Below are 15335 nucleotides of genomic sequence, written 5' to 3' on the forward strand. Positions count from 1 at the left end.
GGAGAGACAGAGAGAGAAACAGCTGAGGCCGAGAGACAGACAGACAGAGGAACAACTGAGGCACAGAGACAGAGAGAGAAAGAAAAACAGCTGAAGGCCGAAAGAGAGAGAGACAGAGAGAGGAACAACTGAGGCGGAGAGACAGAGAGAGGAACAACTGAGGCGGAGAGACAGAGAGAGAAACAGCTGAGGCGGAGAGACAGAGAAACAGCTGTGGCCGAGAGACAGACAGACAGAGGAACAACTGAGGCGGAGAAAGAGGACGACACAGAGAGAGACTGGAACCATCTACTCCAAACATCACCGAGACAAGCCATACACCGTACCCATGTTGGTGCTGTAGAAGGGAGCACCGTCAGTGTGGATGACGTCCACGAAGAGAGCATCACTGGGGTCCAGTCTGACCACGATGTCCGTGTTCTGAAAGTAGGGCTCGGCAGGGTCCAGCCCTGGACAGAGGAAAAGAAACGATCAGCAGTCAGTCGGTCCGGCTTTATTCCTGGAGACTCGAGGCAATATTCCTGGACAGGTTCATTCCTGGAGACTCCAAGCACTAACCCTGGACAGGTTTATTCCTGGAGACTCGAGGCAATATCCCTGGACAGGTTCATTCCTGGAGACTCGAAGCACTAACCCTGGACAGGTTCATTCCTGGAGACTCAAGGCACTGACCCTGGACAGGTTCATTCCTGGAGACTCGAGGCAATGACCCTGGATAGGTTCATTTCTGGAGACTCCAGGCAATAACCCTGGACAGGTTCATTCCTGGAGACTCAAGGCACTGACCCTGGACAGGTTTCATTCCTGGAGACTCGAGGCACTAACCCTAGACAGGTTCATTCCTAGAGACTCAAGGCTCTAACCCTAGACAGGTTCATTCCTGGAGACTCAAGGCACTGACCCTGGACAGGTTTCATTCCTGGAGACTCGAGGCACTAACCCTAGACAGGTTCATTCCTAGAGACTCAAGGCTCTAACCCTAGACAGGTTCATTCCTGGAGACTCAAGGCACTGACCCTGGACAGGTTTCATTCCTGGAGACTCGAGGCACTAACCCTAGACAGGTTCATTCCTAGAGACTCAAGGCTCTAACCCTAGACAGGTTCATTCCTGGAGACTCACGGCACTGACCCTGGACAGGTTTCATTCCTGGAGACTCGAGGCACTAACCCTAGACAGGTTCATTCCTAGAGACTCAAGGCACTAACCCTGGCCAGGTTCATTCCTAGAGACCCAAGGCAGTAACCCTGGACAGGTTCATTCCTAGAGACTCAAGGCACTAACCCTGGACAGGTTCATTCCTGGAGACTCACGGCACTAACCCTGGACAGGTTCATTCCTAGAGACTCAAGGCACTAACCCTGGCCAGGTTCATTCCTAGAGACCCAAGGCACTAACCCTAGACAGGTTCATTCCTGGAGACTCACGGCACTAACTCTGGACAGGTTCATTCCTAGAGACTCAAGGCAATATCCATGTCGCGCGGTCCCAAATCTGGATGGATCATCCGCATTTTCATACATCACAAGCGCAAGTATAAAGTCAACTGTTTTAAACTGTCTGCCTGCCTGGGTCCGCCTCATTCAATTGTGTGCCTGTGACGAGATTGTGTCAAAATCAGATTCATGGGGGCTGTCGTTGAAGGGACACTAGCACAATGCGTTAGTTGCAGCAGAGGAAAAGAGGTGATTAAAGAGGAAAGAAGCAGATATGAAAACGGCTGAGCAGGCAGACCCAACATTTGTGACACTGAAACGGCCTTCAACTTTGATCCTACCCTCACCTGTAATCCTACCCTCACCTGTGATCCTTCCCTCACCTGTGATCCTACCCTCATCTATCATCTTTCTTCCCTCACCTGTGATCCTACCCTCATCTATCATCTTTCTTCCCTCACCTGTGATCCTACCCTCATCTATCATCTTTCTTCCCTCACCTGTGATCCTTTCCTCACCTGTCATCCTTCCTTCCCTCATCTATCATCTTTCTTCCCTCACCTGTGATCCTTTCCTCACCTATCATCCTTCCCTCGCCTGTCATCCTTCCCTCACCTGTCATCCTTCCTTCTCTCACCTGTCATCCTTCCTTCCCTCACCTGATCCTTCCCTCACCTGTCATCCTTCCCTCACCTGCCATCCTTCCTTCACCTGTCACCCTTCCCTCACCTGTCATCCTTCCTTCCCTCACCTGTCATCCTTCCTTCCCTCACCTGTCATCCTTCCCTCACCTGTCACCCTTCCCTCACCTGTCATCCTTCCCTCACCTGTCATCCTTCCCTCACCTGTCACCCTTCCCTCACCTGTCATCCTTCCTTCCCTCACCTGTCATCCTTCCTTCCCTCACCTGTCATCCTTCCTTCCCTCACCTGTCACCCTTCCCTCACCTGTCATCCTTCCCTCACCTGTCATCCTTCCTTCCCTCACCCGTGATCCTTTCTTCCCTCACCTGTCATCCTTCCCTCACCTGTCATCCATCCCTCACCTGTCATCCTTCCCTCACCTGTCATCCTTCCTTCCCTCACCTGTCACCCTTCCCTCACCTGTCATCCTTCCCTCACCTGTCTCCTTCCCTCACCCGTGATCCTTTCTTCCCTCACCTGTCATCCTTCCCTCACCTGTCATCCATCCCTCACCTGTCATCCTTCCCTCACCTGTCATCCTTCCTTCCCTCACCCGTGATCCTTTCTTCCCTCACCTGTCATCCTTCCCTCACCTGTCATCCATCCCTCACCTGTCATCCTTCCTTCCCTCACCTGTCACCCTTCCCTCACCTGTCATCCTTCCCTCACCTGCCATCCTTCCCTCGCCTGTCATCCTTCCTTCTCTCACCTGCCATCCTTCCTTCCCTCACCTGTCATCCTTCCCTCACCTGTCATCCTTCCCTCACCTGCCATCCTTCCCTCGCCTGTCATCCTTCCTTCCCTCACCTGTCATCCTTCCTTCCCTCACCTGTCATCCTTCCCTCACCTGCCATCCTTCCCTCACCTGTCATCCTTCCTTCCCTCACCTGTCATCCTTCCCTCACCTGCCATCCTTCCCTCACCTGTCATCCTTCCTTCCCTCACCTGCCATCCTTCCCTCACCTGCCATCCTTCCTTCCCTCACCTGTCATCCTTCCCTCACCTGTCATCCTTCCCTCACCTGCCATCCTTCCCTCACCTGTCATCCTTCCTTCCCTCACCTGTCATCCTTCCCTCACCTGTCATCCTTCCTTCCCTCACCTGCCATCCTTCCCTCACCTGTCATCCTTCCCTCACCTGCCATCCTTCCTTCCCTCACCTGTCATCCTTCCCTCACCTGTCAACTTTCCTTCCCTCACCTGTCATCCTTCCCTCACCTGTCATCCTTCCCTCACCTGTCATCCTTCCTTCCCTCACCTGTCATCCTTCCCTCAGCTGTCTCCTTCCCTCACCTGTCATCTTTCCCTCACCTGTCATCCTTCCTTCCCTCACCTGTCATCCATCCCTCACCTGTCTCCTTCCCTCACCTGTCATCTTTCCCTCACCTGTCATCCTTCCTTCCCTCACCTGTCATCCATCCCTCACCTGTCTCCTTCCCTCACCTGTCATCTTTCCCTCACCTGTCATCCTTCCTTCCCTCACCTGTCATCCTTGCATCACCTGTCATCCTTCCTTCCCTCACCTGTGATCCTTGCCTGTGATCCTAACCTCACCTGTGATCCTGCCGAGGTGCGTGAGCCTCTCTCCAGCGTACCCGGCGACGTGGGATCCCAGACTGTGCCCAATGATGTGCATGTCTTCCGGTCTGGCACTGGTGACGTTCTGGGTCACATACACAATTATGAGCGGAAAATTAGAGCTTAATCAAGCATCGAGAGAGAGCATTCAGGTTGTTTAGTCAGCCAGTCACAAAAGACGGTTGGGGATTTTTTTTTTTTTTAATTAGAGTAGAGATAACACACTAGGACACCTGTTAATTGAAATGAATGGTTATTCGAAATTGCAATCACAGGAGAGCAAACTGCAACAATCACTCCCCAAACAGTTAAAACCCTTCTTCTTTCTGTCTTGACAGTATTAGAGTTAGAATAATTCCTCTCAGGTTTTACTTTGTGTTAAGTTTATTTGGTGTGGGTTTTTTTAATACGCTTTTACATGCAGAGAAACGTTCAAACTTCTTGTTCATAAGATCAGAAAATTGTGTTCACTGTTCACACATCCTTCCATGGGGTGGGTAATGGTCTGACGGGATAAATCACTTTCTCTCCCTTCTCCCTCTCTCATTCTCCCTCACACTCTCTCTCCATCCCTGTTTCCTCCTAGCACCCAACTCTCTCCTTTCTGTCACTCCTCTTTCTCTGTCCTGTCTCTCTCACTCGCTCTGTTTGTTTTTGTTGTTGGTTTGTTTGGTTTTTACAACCGCTCTCTCTCACCCCTCACCCCTCCCTTCCCCCCCCCCCTCTCTCTCTCTCTCTCTCTCTCTTTCTTTCTCTCAATCGGGCTTTGGCCTTTAATCGAATAAACTTATACATTCATTCATTTATTTATTCATTCATTCAATCTCTCTCTCTCTCTCTCTCTCTCTCTCTCTCTCTCTCTCTCGCACCCGCATTCACCTGCATGAACTGTATCAGCTGAGCTATCATGGCTCCAACCACACGGGTATTGGCCGTGGCTTGGCCGTACAGGGCCAGCGAGCCAGATCCCCAGTCCACCAGGACCACGTTGTAGTCGTCATGCTTTAGGAACTCGTCCTTCATCTCCTGTACCACAGAACGGAGAAAGATTCCTTTGGAATGCTTGTGCGGGGCCGCTATATTTCAATAATCTACTTTATTATTTGGGTAATCTACCGTCAGTTGTTTTATATAGTAAATGACTTTGTTCATCTCTGGAACAAGATTCCTTTGGAATGTGTGTGTGAGGGAGTTATGTTCGAATCCTTTCTTCTTCTTTTATTTCAGAGCCAAAAAAAGTTTGTCCATCTCTTTCACCACAGAATGGGAAAAGATTCTTTTGGAACGCTTGTGTTGGGCAGTTATATTTGAAGGATTTACTTTTTTTTTTAGCAAAATAGTTCAACTTCTTCATCACAAAATTGGAAAATATTCCTTTGGAATGCATGTTTGAGGCACTTTACGCATATTTGAATCACTTGGTTTCTGTTAGAGCAGAAGCATTAGGTCATCTATCATTTCCCACAGATTGGGAAAAGATTCCTTTGGAATTGCATGTGTGAGTGTTGATACCTGTATTTGAATCACTTGCTTTCTGTTTTTGGAGCTGTGTGTGTGTGTGTGTGTGTGTGTGTGTGTGTGTGTGTGACGATTCTATTCCCCTTCTCCGCCTGCCGCCTTCCCTCCCCTCCCTCCTCCCCTAGCCACCACACCACCCCAGCTCATTCCTCCCCCCCCTCCCAACCCTGCTGCCCACCCCCCCTACCCCTATCCCCACAAACAACGACATCACAAGCTCACTGCCATCCGGTCCGTGTCTCTGTTATCGATAAAGCCGTGTCCCTACCTTCTCATCCTCCCCTTCTCTCTCTCTCCCCTAGATCCTTCTCCAACCTCCCCTATATATCTTTGTCTTTCCTCCTCCCCTTCCCACCACTTTACTCACACCCAAATTCACTCACCTCACCCACCTAACGAAAAGAAAATTGTTGAGTTTTTTTGTTGTTGTTTGTTGTTTTTAATTAAAAAAAAAAAAAAAAAAACACCTTCGGCGCCATCCAGTCCGTGCCCCCATTTTCGATGAAGCCGTGTCCTCTTCCCCCCTCTCCGGGGCCTCCTCCCTCCCCCCCCTCCCCCCCAGACCCCCTCCCGCCCACACAGCACACCCTACGTTTTCGTCTTCCCCTCCCCCAGAACCACCCCTCTCGCCCACTCACCAGAAACCCCCCCCCCAAAAAAAAAACTCTCACCGCCATCCACTCCATGTCACCATTATCGATGAAGCCTGTGCCCCCTCCCTTTCTCCCCTCTCCTGCTCTACCCCTCTCCCCTCCACCCTCCGTCCCAACCTTTTCCCCTCCTCTTCCCCAATTATCGATGAAACCACGCCCCACTCTCCTTATCTTCCTCTCCTTCCTCCACCTATCTCCCCTCCACCGTACGTACCCATCTTTCCTTCTCCCCTCCCCAGTCCAACCTTCCATGCCCCCACGTCCCCCACCCCCACCCCACCACCACCACCACCACCCTACCCAAATTCACTCTCTCCCATCAGCAGGGGGAAAAGAATAAAACAAAACAACAACAAAAAAATCAACCTCACCACCTTCTACGTTGTGGCACCGTTAATGATGAAGCCTGCCCCCTCCCCTGCCCTCCCCTCTCCTTCTCTGCCTCTCCTACTCCACCTGTCTCCCCTGCTATACGTTCCCACCTTTCCACCATCCTTTCTCACCACTCCACCCTTCTATGCCCTCACCCCACCCCAGCCCACACCAAACCCACCTCCCCCCATCGCCCCCCCTCCCCCCGGCCCCCGACCCCCTCCACACACACACACCCCAAAAAAAAACCCCTCACGCTGTCCTACTCGTGCTTCCATTATCGATGAAGCTTCGCCCCCTCCCCTCCCCTCCCTCCCCATCCCCCCCCCCCCCCTCCCGTTGTCTCAGCACCCCCTGTTCCTTACCTTACCTCCTGATCCTCCCACCACAACTCCACCATTCCACCCACCACTTGAATCCACATCATCCCTACCACAACTCCACCATTCCACCCACCACTTGAATCCACATCTTCCCCACCACAACCCCACCATTCCACCCACCACTTGAAACCACATCTTCCCCACCACAACCCCACCATTCCACCCACCACTTGAAACCACATCTTCCCCACCACAACCCCACCATTCCACCCACCACTTGAATCCACATCATCCCTACCACAACCCCACCATTCCACCCACCACTTGAATCCACATCATCCCTACCACAACCCCACCATTCCACCCACCACTTGAATCCACATCATCCCTACCACAACCCCACTATTCCACCAAAACACTTGAATCCACATCTTCCCCACCACAACTCCACCATTCCACCCACCACTTTTCACCACATCTTCCCCACCACAACTCCACCATTCCACCCACCACATCTCCCCACCAACATTTTTTCTTTGTTTCAAACCTCAGTGCCCTCCAGTCCGTGATTCTGTTATTGATGAAGCCGTGACCCCTCCCCCCCCCTCCCCCCGTTGTCTCATCTCCCTCTATACCTTACGTTCTTACCTTTCCTCCTTCCCCTCCCTATCAACACCCCACCATTCCACCTACTACATGAACCCACATCTTCCCCACCATCAATTTTTTTTTTCTGTTTGTTTCAAAACCTCACCGCCATCCAGTCAGTTCCTCCATTATCGATGAATCCGTGCACGATGAACTTGGTGGGCCTGGCGGGCTGGAACGTGGAGGCCTGCAATCCGGCCACGTCCCCCGCGTGCAGCGCGTGCCCCGTAGAGGGCGCCTGGCGCGTGAAGAGGTTGAAGGACGGGTGGATCACCTCTGGGGACTGTGGGAAGAAGGACAGCGGCCGGTACAGGCTGTAGAAGGGAGCGCTGTTGGAGAAGCAGCCCAGGTCCCCGTAGCAGTGGCTGGTGGAGGAGCCTGTGGAGGGGGGGGGTGGAAAAGGGGAGGGTGGGTAGGGGTGGTGTTGATGAAATCAGTGTGTGTGTGTGTGTGTCTGTCTGTCTGTCTGTTTCTGTCTGTCTGTCTGTCTGTCTGTCTCTTTGTTTCGTTTTGGAGAGGTTTTATTTTTGGTGGTTGCGGGGGTGATTTCCTAAGCGAGCGCATCCTCTGTCCGTCTGTTTTGTTTTGTGGATTGAGTTTTGTTTTGTTTTGGGTTGGTTGTTTTTCTTTTTTAAGGAGAGTGCAAGGTTGATTTTCTAAGGAGCACATTGTGTGTGTTGGCGGATTTTCTTTCTTTTTTTTTTTTGGGGGGGGGGGGGGGTTTTGCTTTTCTTCTTTTTTTTTTGTTGTTGTTGTTGTTTTGTTTTTTGTTGTTTTTTTGTTTGTTTTTGTTTTGTTTTTTTGCCGTGCAAGGGTAATTGTATAAGGGAGTACACTATCGTACGTCATTACATGAGGACGAACATAGGATGTATGCACGGCTATTTTTGTGCTCGTACACACATACGTATGTGCATTCGGTGTGCACGCGTGCATATTCACACACATCAATGTACACAAATGCAAACTGAAATAAGGCTTGCGCGCTATCATGTGTATGCGCTTGTGTATTCAACACACATACACGCACGTGAGTACACAGCTCACACATATGCGCACGATCACATATCTGTGCGCACGTACACAACCAAACAACTAAGCTTGCATTATAACGCAAGAAAGTAAATACCTGTACAAACGCATGCACGCGTACTCAGACACAAAAACGCGCACGCGCGCGCGTACACTTACGTGCATGCATACTGCTAGCCACTGGGTGAAACTGAAAAAAAGCAATCGTTAATGGAAGAGAAATGATTGAGGTCGGGCGAGAGACTACGGATACAAGCGGGCAACGGAACCAAGATACGAACAGATGTGTGTGGGGGTTTTGTTAATTTATTTATTTGTTTGTTTGTTTGTTTTTAATGGAGTTCGGTTATCTGGTCAAATGGCTGACTGAATGATCGAAGCCGTCATCAGAATAATTTATCTGTAATACGAACGTCTCTACATTGTAGGGGAAGAAGAAGAAAGATTTGTTAACTGGAAGGGGCTTAATAATCTGATGCACATCTCTCAGTCGCGCATTTAAGCGCTGCATTTTCCAGTTCAGTCTGAGCCGAAGTTCTGCAACACACTTAAGTGCCGTTAACGACTCCGCGGCGAACGACTACAACCAATGAAAAAGAACAAAACCGGAAGACACAACCGAACATAAAACCGGAAGACACAACCGGAACATCCTCCAGTGTGCAGAAGGTTCCGTGAGAGGGTTAATTACCTGAAGCCTAGGAATGTCACTGGGCCCTTATATCCTTTGGATCCGTATGTCCACCATTTTGACATAGTTTGTCAAATATTTCTTTTATTCATGTACGAATCAAATTGTCTATATATTCATTTATCTGTTTGTTTATCTATTTAGTTATTTATTGATTTCTTTTTGTATTACTTCTTCATTTGTCTAATCAAATGGATTTTTGCTGGTCACAAATGTTTTCTTCTCTTCTTCTTCTTTGTTCGTGAGCTGCAACTCACACGTTCATTCGTATGTACACGAGTGGGCTTTTACGTATATGTCCGTTTTTACCCCGTCATGTAGGCAGCCATACTCCCTTTTCGGGGATGTGCATGCTGGGTATGTTCTTGTTTCCATAACCCACCGAACGCTGACATGGATTACAGGATGTTTAACGTGCGTATTTGATCTTATGCTTGCGTATGCGTACACACACGAAGGGGGTTCAGGCACTAGCAGGTCTGCACATAATAAATTCACGTTGACCTGGGAGAACAGGAAGATCTCCGCCCTTTACCCACCAGGCGCCGTTACCGAGATTCCAACCCGTGACCCCCAGATTGAAAGTCCAACGCTTTAACCACTCGGCTATTGCGCCCGTCACAGAAGTTTTCAAATTCGGGATCTCCAGTAAGCATTTACCTAACAATCTCGTATTCGTTTTGCAGGTTTGTTGCTTTAACACCTTGTCAGAGTTGGTTCGTGAAGCCGTAAACCACATGTCGTCATATTTCTACAGTGTGCGATTAAAACCAAGTAAAAAAAGCTGTGCTTGTGAGCTGCTGATCCATTTCATCAGTATCTGCGAATGTACTCTTGTGTTTCACCCCGCCAGATGGGCAGCCACCATTCATTCCTGGGTGTGCTCCTATCTCCATAACCCGACAATTGCTGAAATGTAATCTGCAAAATGCGTTTCAAACTTATACACATGTATACAAAGTTCTGGCCGAAATCGCCTGGAACAAGCAACACTAATTCCAAGCCCTGGGTCAAATAACACTGCAGGAGACACGATTTTGGTGGAAGTAAAATTCGTGTGTATGGTGGAAGGGTAGAGAGGGGTGTATGTGGGATCTGTGTGTGTGTGTGGGTGAGTACGGGTGTGTGTATATGTGATTGTGTGAGTTAATTGATACATATTCATGTAAACCACAGTGAATACTGCACGGAGTAGGAGAATAGCGGCACGTCATATGATTTATCTTTTTTTTGTTATTGTTATTGTTGTTGCTGTGTTGTTATCATCATAGTCATTATTGTTATTAATGTGCTAGTAGTCGTGACATATGGTGACTTGGGAGCTCAGAAGAAATTACCTCCACCCTGACCCCAACATGAACCGCTGTTCGGCTTCGAAGCCAGAACCGTAAGATTGAAAGTCCGACGTACTAACCACTAGCGTATCACGACAGTCGAGAACAGTATATTATTCGTAACAGGGTATGCATTTTTACACACAGAGCCAAACAGGTTGAGAATTGTCTCAACTCTGCAGGTTGAGCTCAAGGAATTGGTTTTCAACAGGGGGTTTATTTTGACACTGAGACAATTACAGTGTGGTAGTTCTTTTTGGCGAGTCACCATGAATGTGGTGATGAATACGGTTAGCACATGATCTTTTTTCAGGATATATCAATAAAACTAAAGTGAAGACTTTTTTTAATTATCTTAGAAAGTAAAGGCCCGTTATTTATTAAAAGCGCAATGCGTTTTCTCTCTCTCTCTCTCTCTCTCTCTCTCTCTCCAGATGATCTACTATCACCACGTTTCTGGGACTTTTTTTTTTTTACTTTGAATAAACTTAAGTAAAAATTGTATCACGACATTCACAGGGAAAAAAGTATGTCGGTAACGGTCTTATCACTCCTTATCTTTCGAGGTTCGGTCGTGTTTACTTAACAGTTTCTGAGGAAACACCGAACACCGAGGTTAATGTTTATCACGAAAAAGACCTACATGGTTGAAGAGAGAGGTGTGGTTTACTCACTGATAAGTAAGATTTGGATGGTTAAGGTCTAAGCTCTTCCAGATAACCTATGTTTTGTTCCGTAAATAAATACAGGCCTACGCCAGGTCACCAGATTTGAACGTTTATTTTATTTAGTCTAGTAATTTGTCATACAAACGCTTTGAAAGACGTCAGATAAGGCAGTGTTCCTCACAGCACCACACCACACCCATGCCCAGCATCAACCTACTACGTGTCTGTGGAGCGGCAGGAACACTTTTGGCCCATCCCTTGCTCAGGAGAACGGACAACGACACTAGGAGCCAGACGACCCTCATGATGGCTGGATGGACTGGACGCAGTCTGGACACTGGTCTTCCCACTTGTCGTAACCCCCGACTGACTGCTTCCCAATCTGTTTCCCCCCCTTGCTAAATGGTCACCAGGAATCAGGACCCCGCCACAAAACTATAACGGCCAGCTGCGCTAATCTGTGTCGCAGCCTTCAGAAAAAATCGTGACTTGAAATCTGGACCACGAAGCTCCGAAAGGGAATCCGCAGCTTATCTTCTGGAAATGCCCGTCCTCTTCTGTTCAGATAGGTGTGTCTGTGACCGTTTTTTTTTTGTTTTTTGTTTTTTTGTTTTTTTAACGAGACAGAAAAGGGAGGGAGGGGGAGGGTAAGTCAACACAACCGTACTTTCCGAGGACGAGGATGATAGATATAAACACTGATGTACGGTTGTTGTTTTTTTGTTGTTTTTTTAACGAGACAGAAAAAGGAGGGGGGGGGGGGGTAAGTCAACACAACCGTACTTTCCGAGGACGAGGATGATAGATATAAACACTGATGTACGGTTGTTGTTTTTTTTAGAAAAAGAGAGAAGGAGTCGGGAGGTGGGTTAGTGAAAACAAAAATACACAGAGAAAGATCAAGGTAGACAGTCACATAGAGGAGTGCAGGGAAACCAGTGGTGGGATAGGGAAGAGGAGAGCCACGATTCTGCCTGTGTACCTGCCCACCTGTCCCTTCCACCAATCACACACACACACACACACACACACCTTGTTTGAGCGGGTGTGTGTGTGTGGGGGGGGGGGGCGCGGGGGGTTGCTTTCTTCATTATGTATACCCTTCAACATGAAAACCTTTCCCTCTCATTTATGTGTGTGCTATTTGTAATAGATGTAGATTAGCGAGGACAGATTGGAAGAATAGGCTATGCCTAAATTCTTAATCCTTGAATGAAAACGTTTTCAGTTCTGAGTTCTCTCTCTCCTTTATAAACGGAGACATTAATGTTTATGTGAGTGTGTGTGTGTGTGTGGTCATGTAAAAAAAAAAGATGGCCTTCACATTAAAAACTCTCTCTCTCTCTCTCTCTCTCTCTCTCTCTCTCTCTCTTATAAACGGAGAAAATAGTGTGTGTGTGTGTGTGTGTGTGGTTGTTTGTGTAAACTTGTGTATGGATGGATGGCCTTCACATTTAAAACCTCTCTCTCTCTCTCTCTCTCTCTCTCTCTCTCTCTTATAAACGGAGAAAACAAGTAGTTGGCTCTCCACGTTGTGATTCTGCCCTTTCTGAACGAAGGGATGCAGTACTAGGCCACCATATGTCACAATTCCCAGTCTTGTACCTCTTATTAAGGAGGGTACACCTGTCCTGAGGGTTTATTTAGAAATCTATTAAAGCTGCACTTAATTTGTCCTATTGTCTCGGGGTTAAATCGAGCTGAAAATAACAGGATGGAAATAACTGAAATTTGTTAACAACTCTTGTGAAAGGGATACTTTAGACTTTGGTTTTCTCTGACATTTTTGTTGTTTTTTTTTTTTGTTGTTGTTGTTGTTGTTGTTTTTGTACTTTATCGAAGTCGGTGAAACAATGTTGGGTGATGTGAACTCCGCTTTTTTTCTTTTTTTTTTTTATCTTGCAGCCTGTATGTAACCCAGTGCATAATCAAACTGGCTGACCATGTTCCAGGGGCACTGGAATTATGCACATTCGTTGTGCCAGACCACATTTTAGTTTCTGAAATGACACATTTCGCTGAAAATATATGACAATGTGCCGTTAATGCTGTGCATCGTTAACGTTCATGCCTTTTAATCAACATATTTGTATATGTGATAACTATATGATAGTTATCAATTACTGTGTTTTGTAGCGAGTATGTTACTTGCTTTTATATGAAAAACATACGTTTATTGTTCCTAATTAATCAGGTTATGCTTAATGTTGCTTTCTTGTACGTATGTTTAAGGTATTTGTCTACTTTTGATCTGTTTCACCTATTGCAATTGACAGTTTGCCCGAAATTAGTGCCCGTGAACATTAAACACACACACACACACACACACACACACACACACACACACACACAACCATATGTTATGTATACCTCGACCTAGAAACAACCTTTATAAATCCAGCTTCCTATACTCTAGTGGAAATTTATGAAATAACCTTCCACTCTTTTTAAAAGATATAACGAATAAAAATGTGTTTAAGAAAAATATGAAAAATTACCTTATTAACTGTTCAAAAGATGAACAATAATACAAATCTATATCTATTGGTTACCAAATTCATGATTTGTGAAATGTTTTGTATATCCCTTTGGTGTTGTAAGAGGGTGTATGTGTATGCGAAACGGGATGTGTTGTAAATGTGTTGTATATAATAATGTGTGTTTCATTTTCGCACGATTCGTGTATGCACGTAACTTTATTTCTAATACTTTTGTGGTTTTGTTCTATGTATCTCCCCACTTCTTCTCCTTTTTTACTTTTTTTTCTTTTTTTCAGATGGCTTGATGTAAAAAAGCAGTCGTTGCTTATTCAATTACCATCTTGAAATAAAAATTTTGACTTGACTTCACACACACACACACACACATGCTCACGTTGGACAGTTTAATTGATTGATTGATTGTTATGGATACTTATATAGCGTCTATCCTCGGTCGGAGACCAAGCTCTAAGCGCTTACACTGACACGAACGTTTTATTCACTTGCAGAATTGAGAAAGACGAAATTCTTGTTCAAAGTGTGCGCATTGTGTTAACACTTTTTTGGTGGTGGTGGTGGTGGTTTTTTTGGGGGGGGTTTTGGGGGGGCTGGGGGGGGGGGTTTGGGGGGTGTCACCATGGCAACTCCTGAGCGCCACTGGGCTACGAAGTTCACGTGCCCCTTCCAGATTTCTTTTGCTGTGTTGATGACAATGCCGACAATATCCAGTTTTCACATGACCAGGTGGGACGGTCAGTCCATGAACTAGGTCACAGAGACTGCAGTATGTTTTTTTTTTAACTCGGAGTTACAGATTCTAGAAGATGTGTGTGTGCGCGTAACTGAAACCAAAGTGAATGACACAGGAACACGAAAGATGAAGGCCTGGAGGCAGTGTCAGTCGGCTCTACCCAGGTAGGCAGTCTGTTGTGCAAAATGACTCCGTCTTTGTTAAGTGCTTTGAGATTGGTCTCTGACCCGAGATAGGCGCCATATTAGTATCGGTGCTGATGATAATGATGATGTTATTTACGGCTAATATACGGATAATAATGATAATAATAATAAGAAGAAGAATATAACAACTTCTTCTCTTTCTTCTTCTTCTTCTTCTGCGTTCGTGAGCTGCAATTCCTACGTTCACTCGTATGTAGAGTGGGCTTTTACATGTATGACCGTTTTTTCCCCGCCATGTAGGCAGCCATACTCCGCTTTCGGAGTATAACAACAACAATAACAACAAGAATAATAATAATAATAATTTTTAACAGAGCTGTATTATCTGTGGACGTGGGATGTCTCCGTGTGTTCTGTCACGCTATGGATCGCCAAGTGGATTGCATGCACAAATCACCATGAATAAGAGCTCATTTAAGAACATATCTGCTTTGAATGGGGAAAACATCTGTGAAAGTTGTTTTGAAAATATGAATGTGATGGACGCCAGTAGAACGGAACGATTTCGTGATGGTCCCATCTTTCTTATTAAACGGGCTTCTTTCTGTTTGTGTACAGTAAATAAAGCGAATTAAAAGTCAAGGTCAGGATATATTCCATATTTCGCCATTGTTCTGATAATTGACTGCTTTATCTTTGTCTACCTATCAGTCTGTGTCGCTGGTCTGTCTGACACTCGCTTTCCCTCCTCTATCTCTCTCTCTCTCTCTCTCTCTCTCTCTCTCTCCCCACTCTCCCTCTCTCTCACTCTCTCTCTCTCTCACACAGACAGACACACACGCACACATACGCGCGCGCGCGCACACACACACACACACACACACACACACACACACACACACACAGGGATAGAGAGAGTTCAGTTCAAGTCAGTTGCTCAAGGAGGCGTCACCGCGTTCGGACAAATCCATATACGCTACACCACATGTGCTAAGATGCATGGGCAGCGTAACCTCACGCGTT

The 15335-nt window shown here is 46.9% G+C and overlaps 1 protein-coding gene across 1 annotated transcript in view; it reads right to left on the bottom strand.

Moving 5' to 3' along the window:
• The window catches only part of LOC143280237 (pancreatic triacylglycerol lipase-like), a 27548-nt gene extending 16308 nt beyond the window's left edge, over window positions 1-11240 (bottom strand). Inside the window, exons 1-5 of the mRNA XM_076584870.1 lie at window positions 11117-11240; window positions 7317-7588; window positions 4576-4722; window positions 3673-3781; window positions 327-449 (exon numbers count right to left, since the gene is read on the bottom strand). Coding sequence (XP_076440985.1) covers window positions 327-449; window positions 3673-3781; window positions 4576-4722; window positions 7317-7588; window positions 11117-11240 — 775 coding nt within the window. The remainder of the gene's footprint in view (window positions 1-326; window positions 450-3672; window positions 3782-4575; window positions 4723-7316; window positions 7589-11116) is intronic.
• Between the last annotated feature and the right edge of the window lie 4095 nt (window positions 11241-15335).

Source organism: Babylonia areolata, chromosome 3 (genome assembly GCF_041734735.1).
Source record: "Babylonia areolata isolate BAREFJ2019XMU chromosome 3, ASM4173473v1, whole genome shotgun sequence".
Lineage (NCBI taxonomy): Eukaryota > Metazoa > Mollusca > Gastropoda > Neogastropoda > Buccinidae > Babylonia > Babylonia areolata.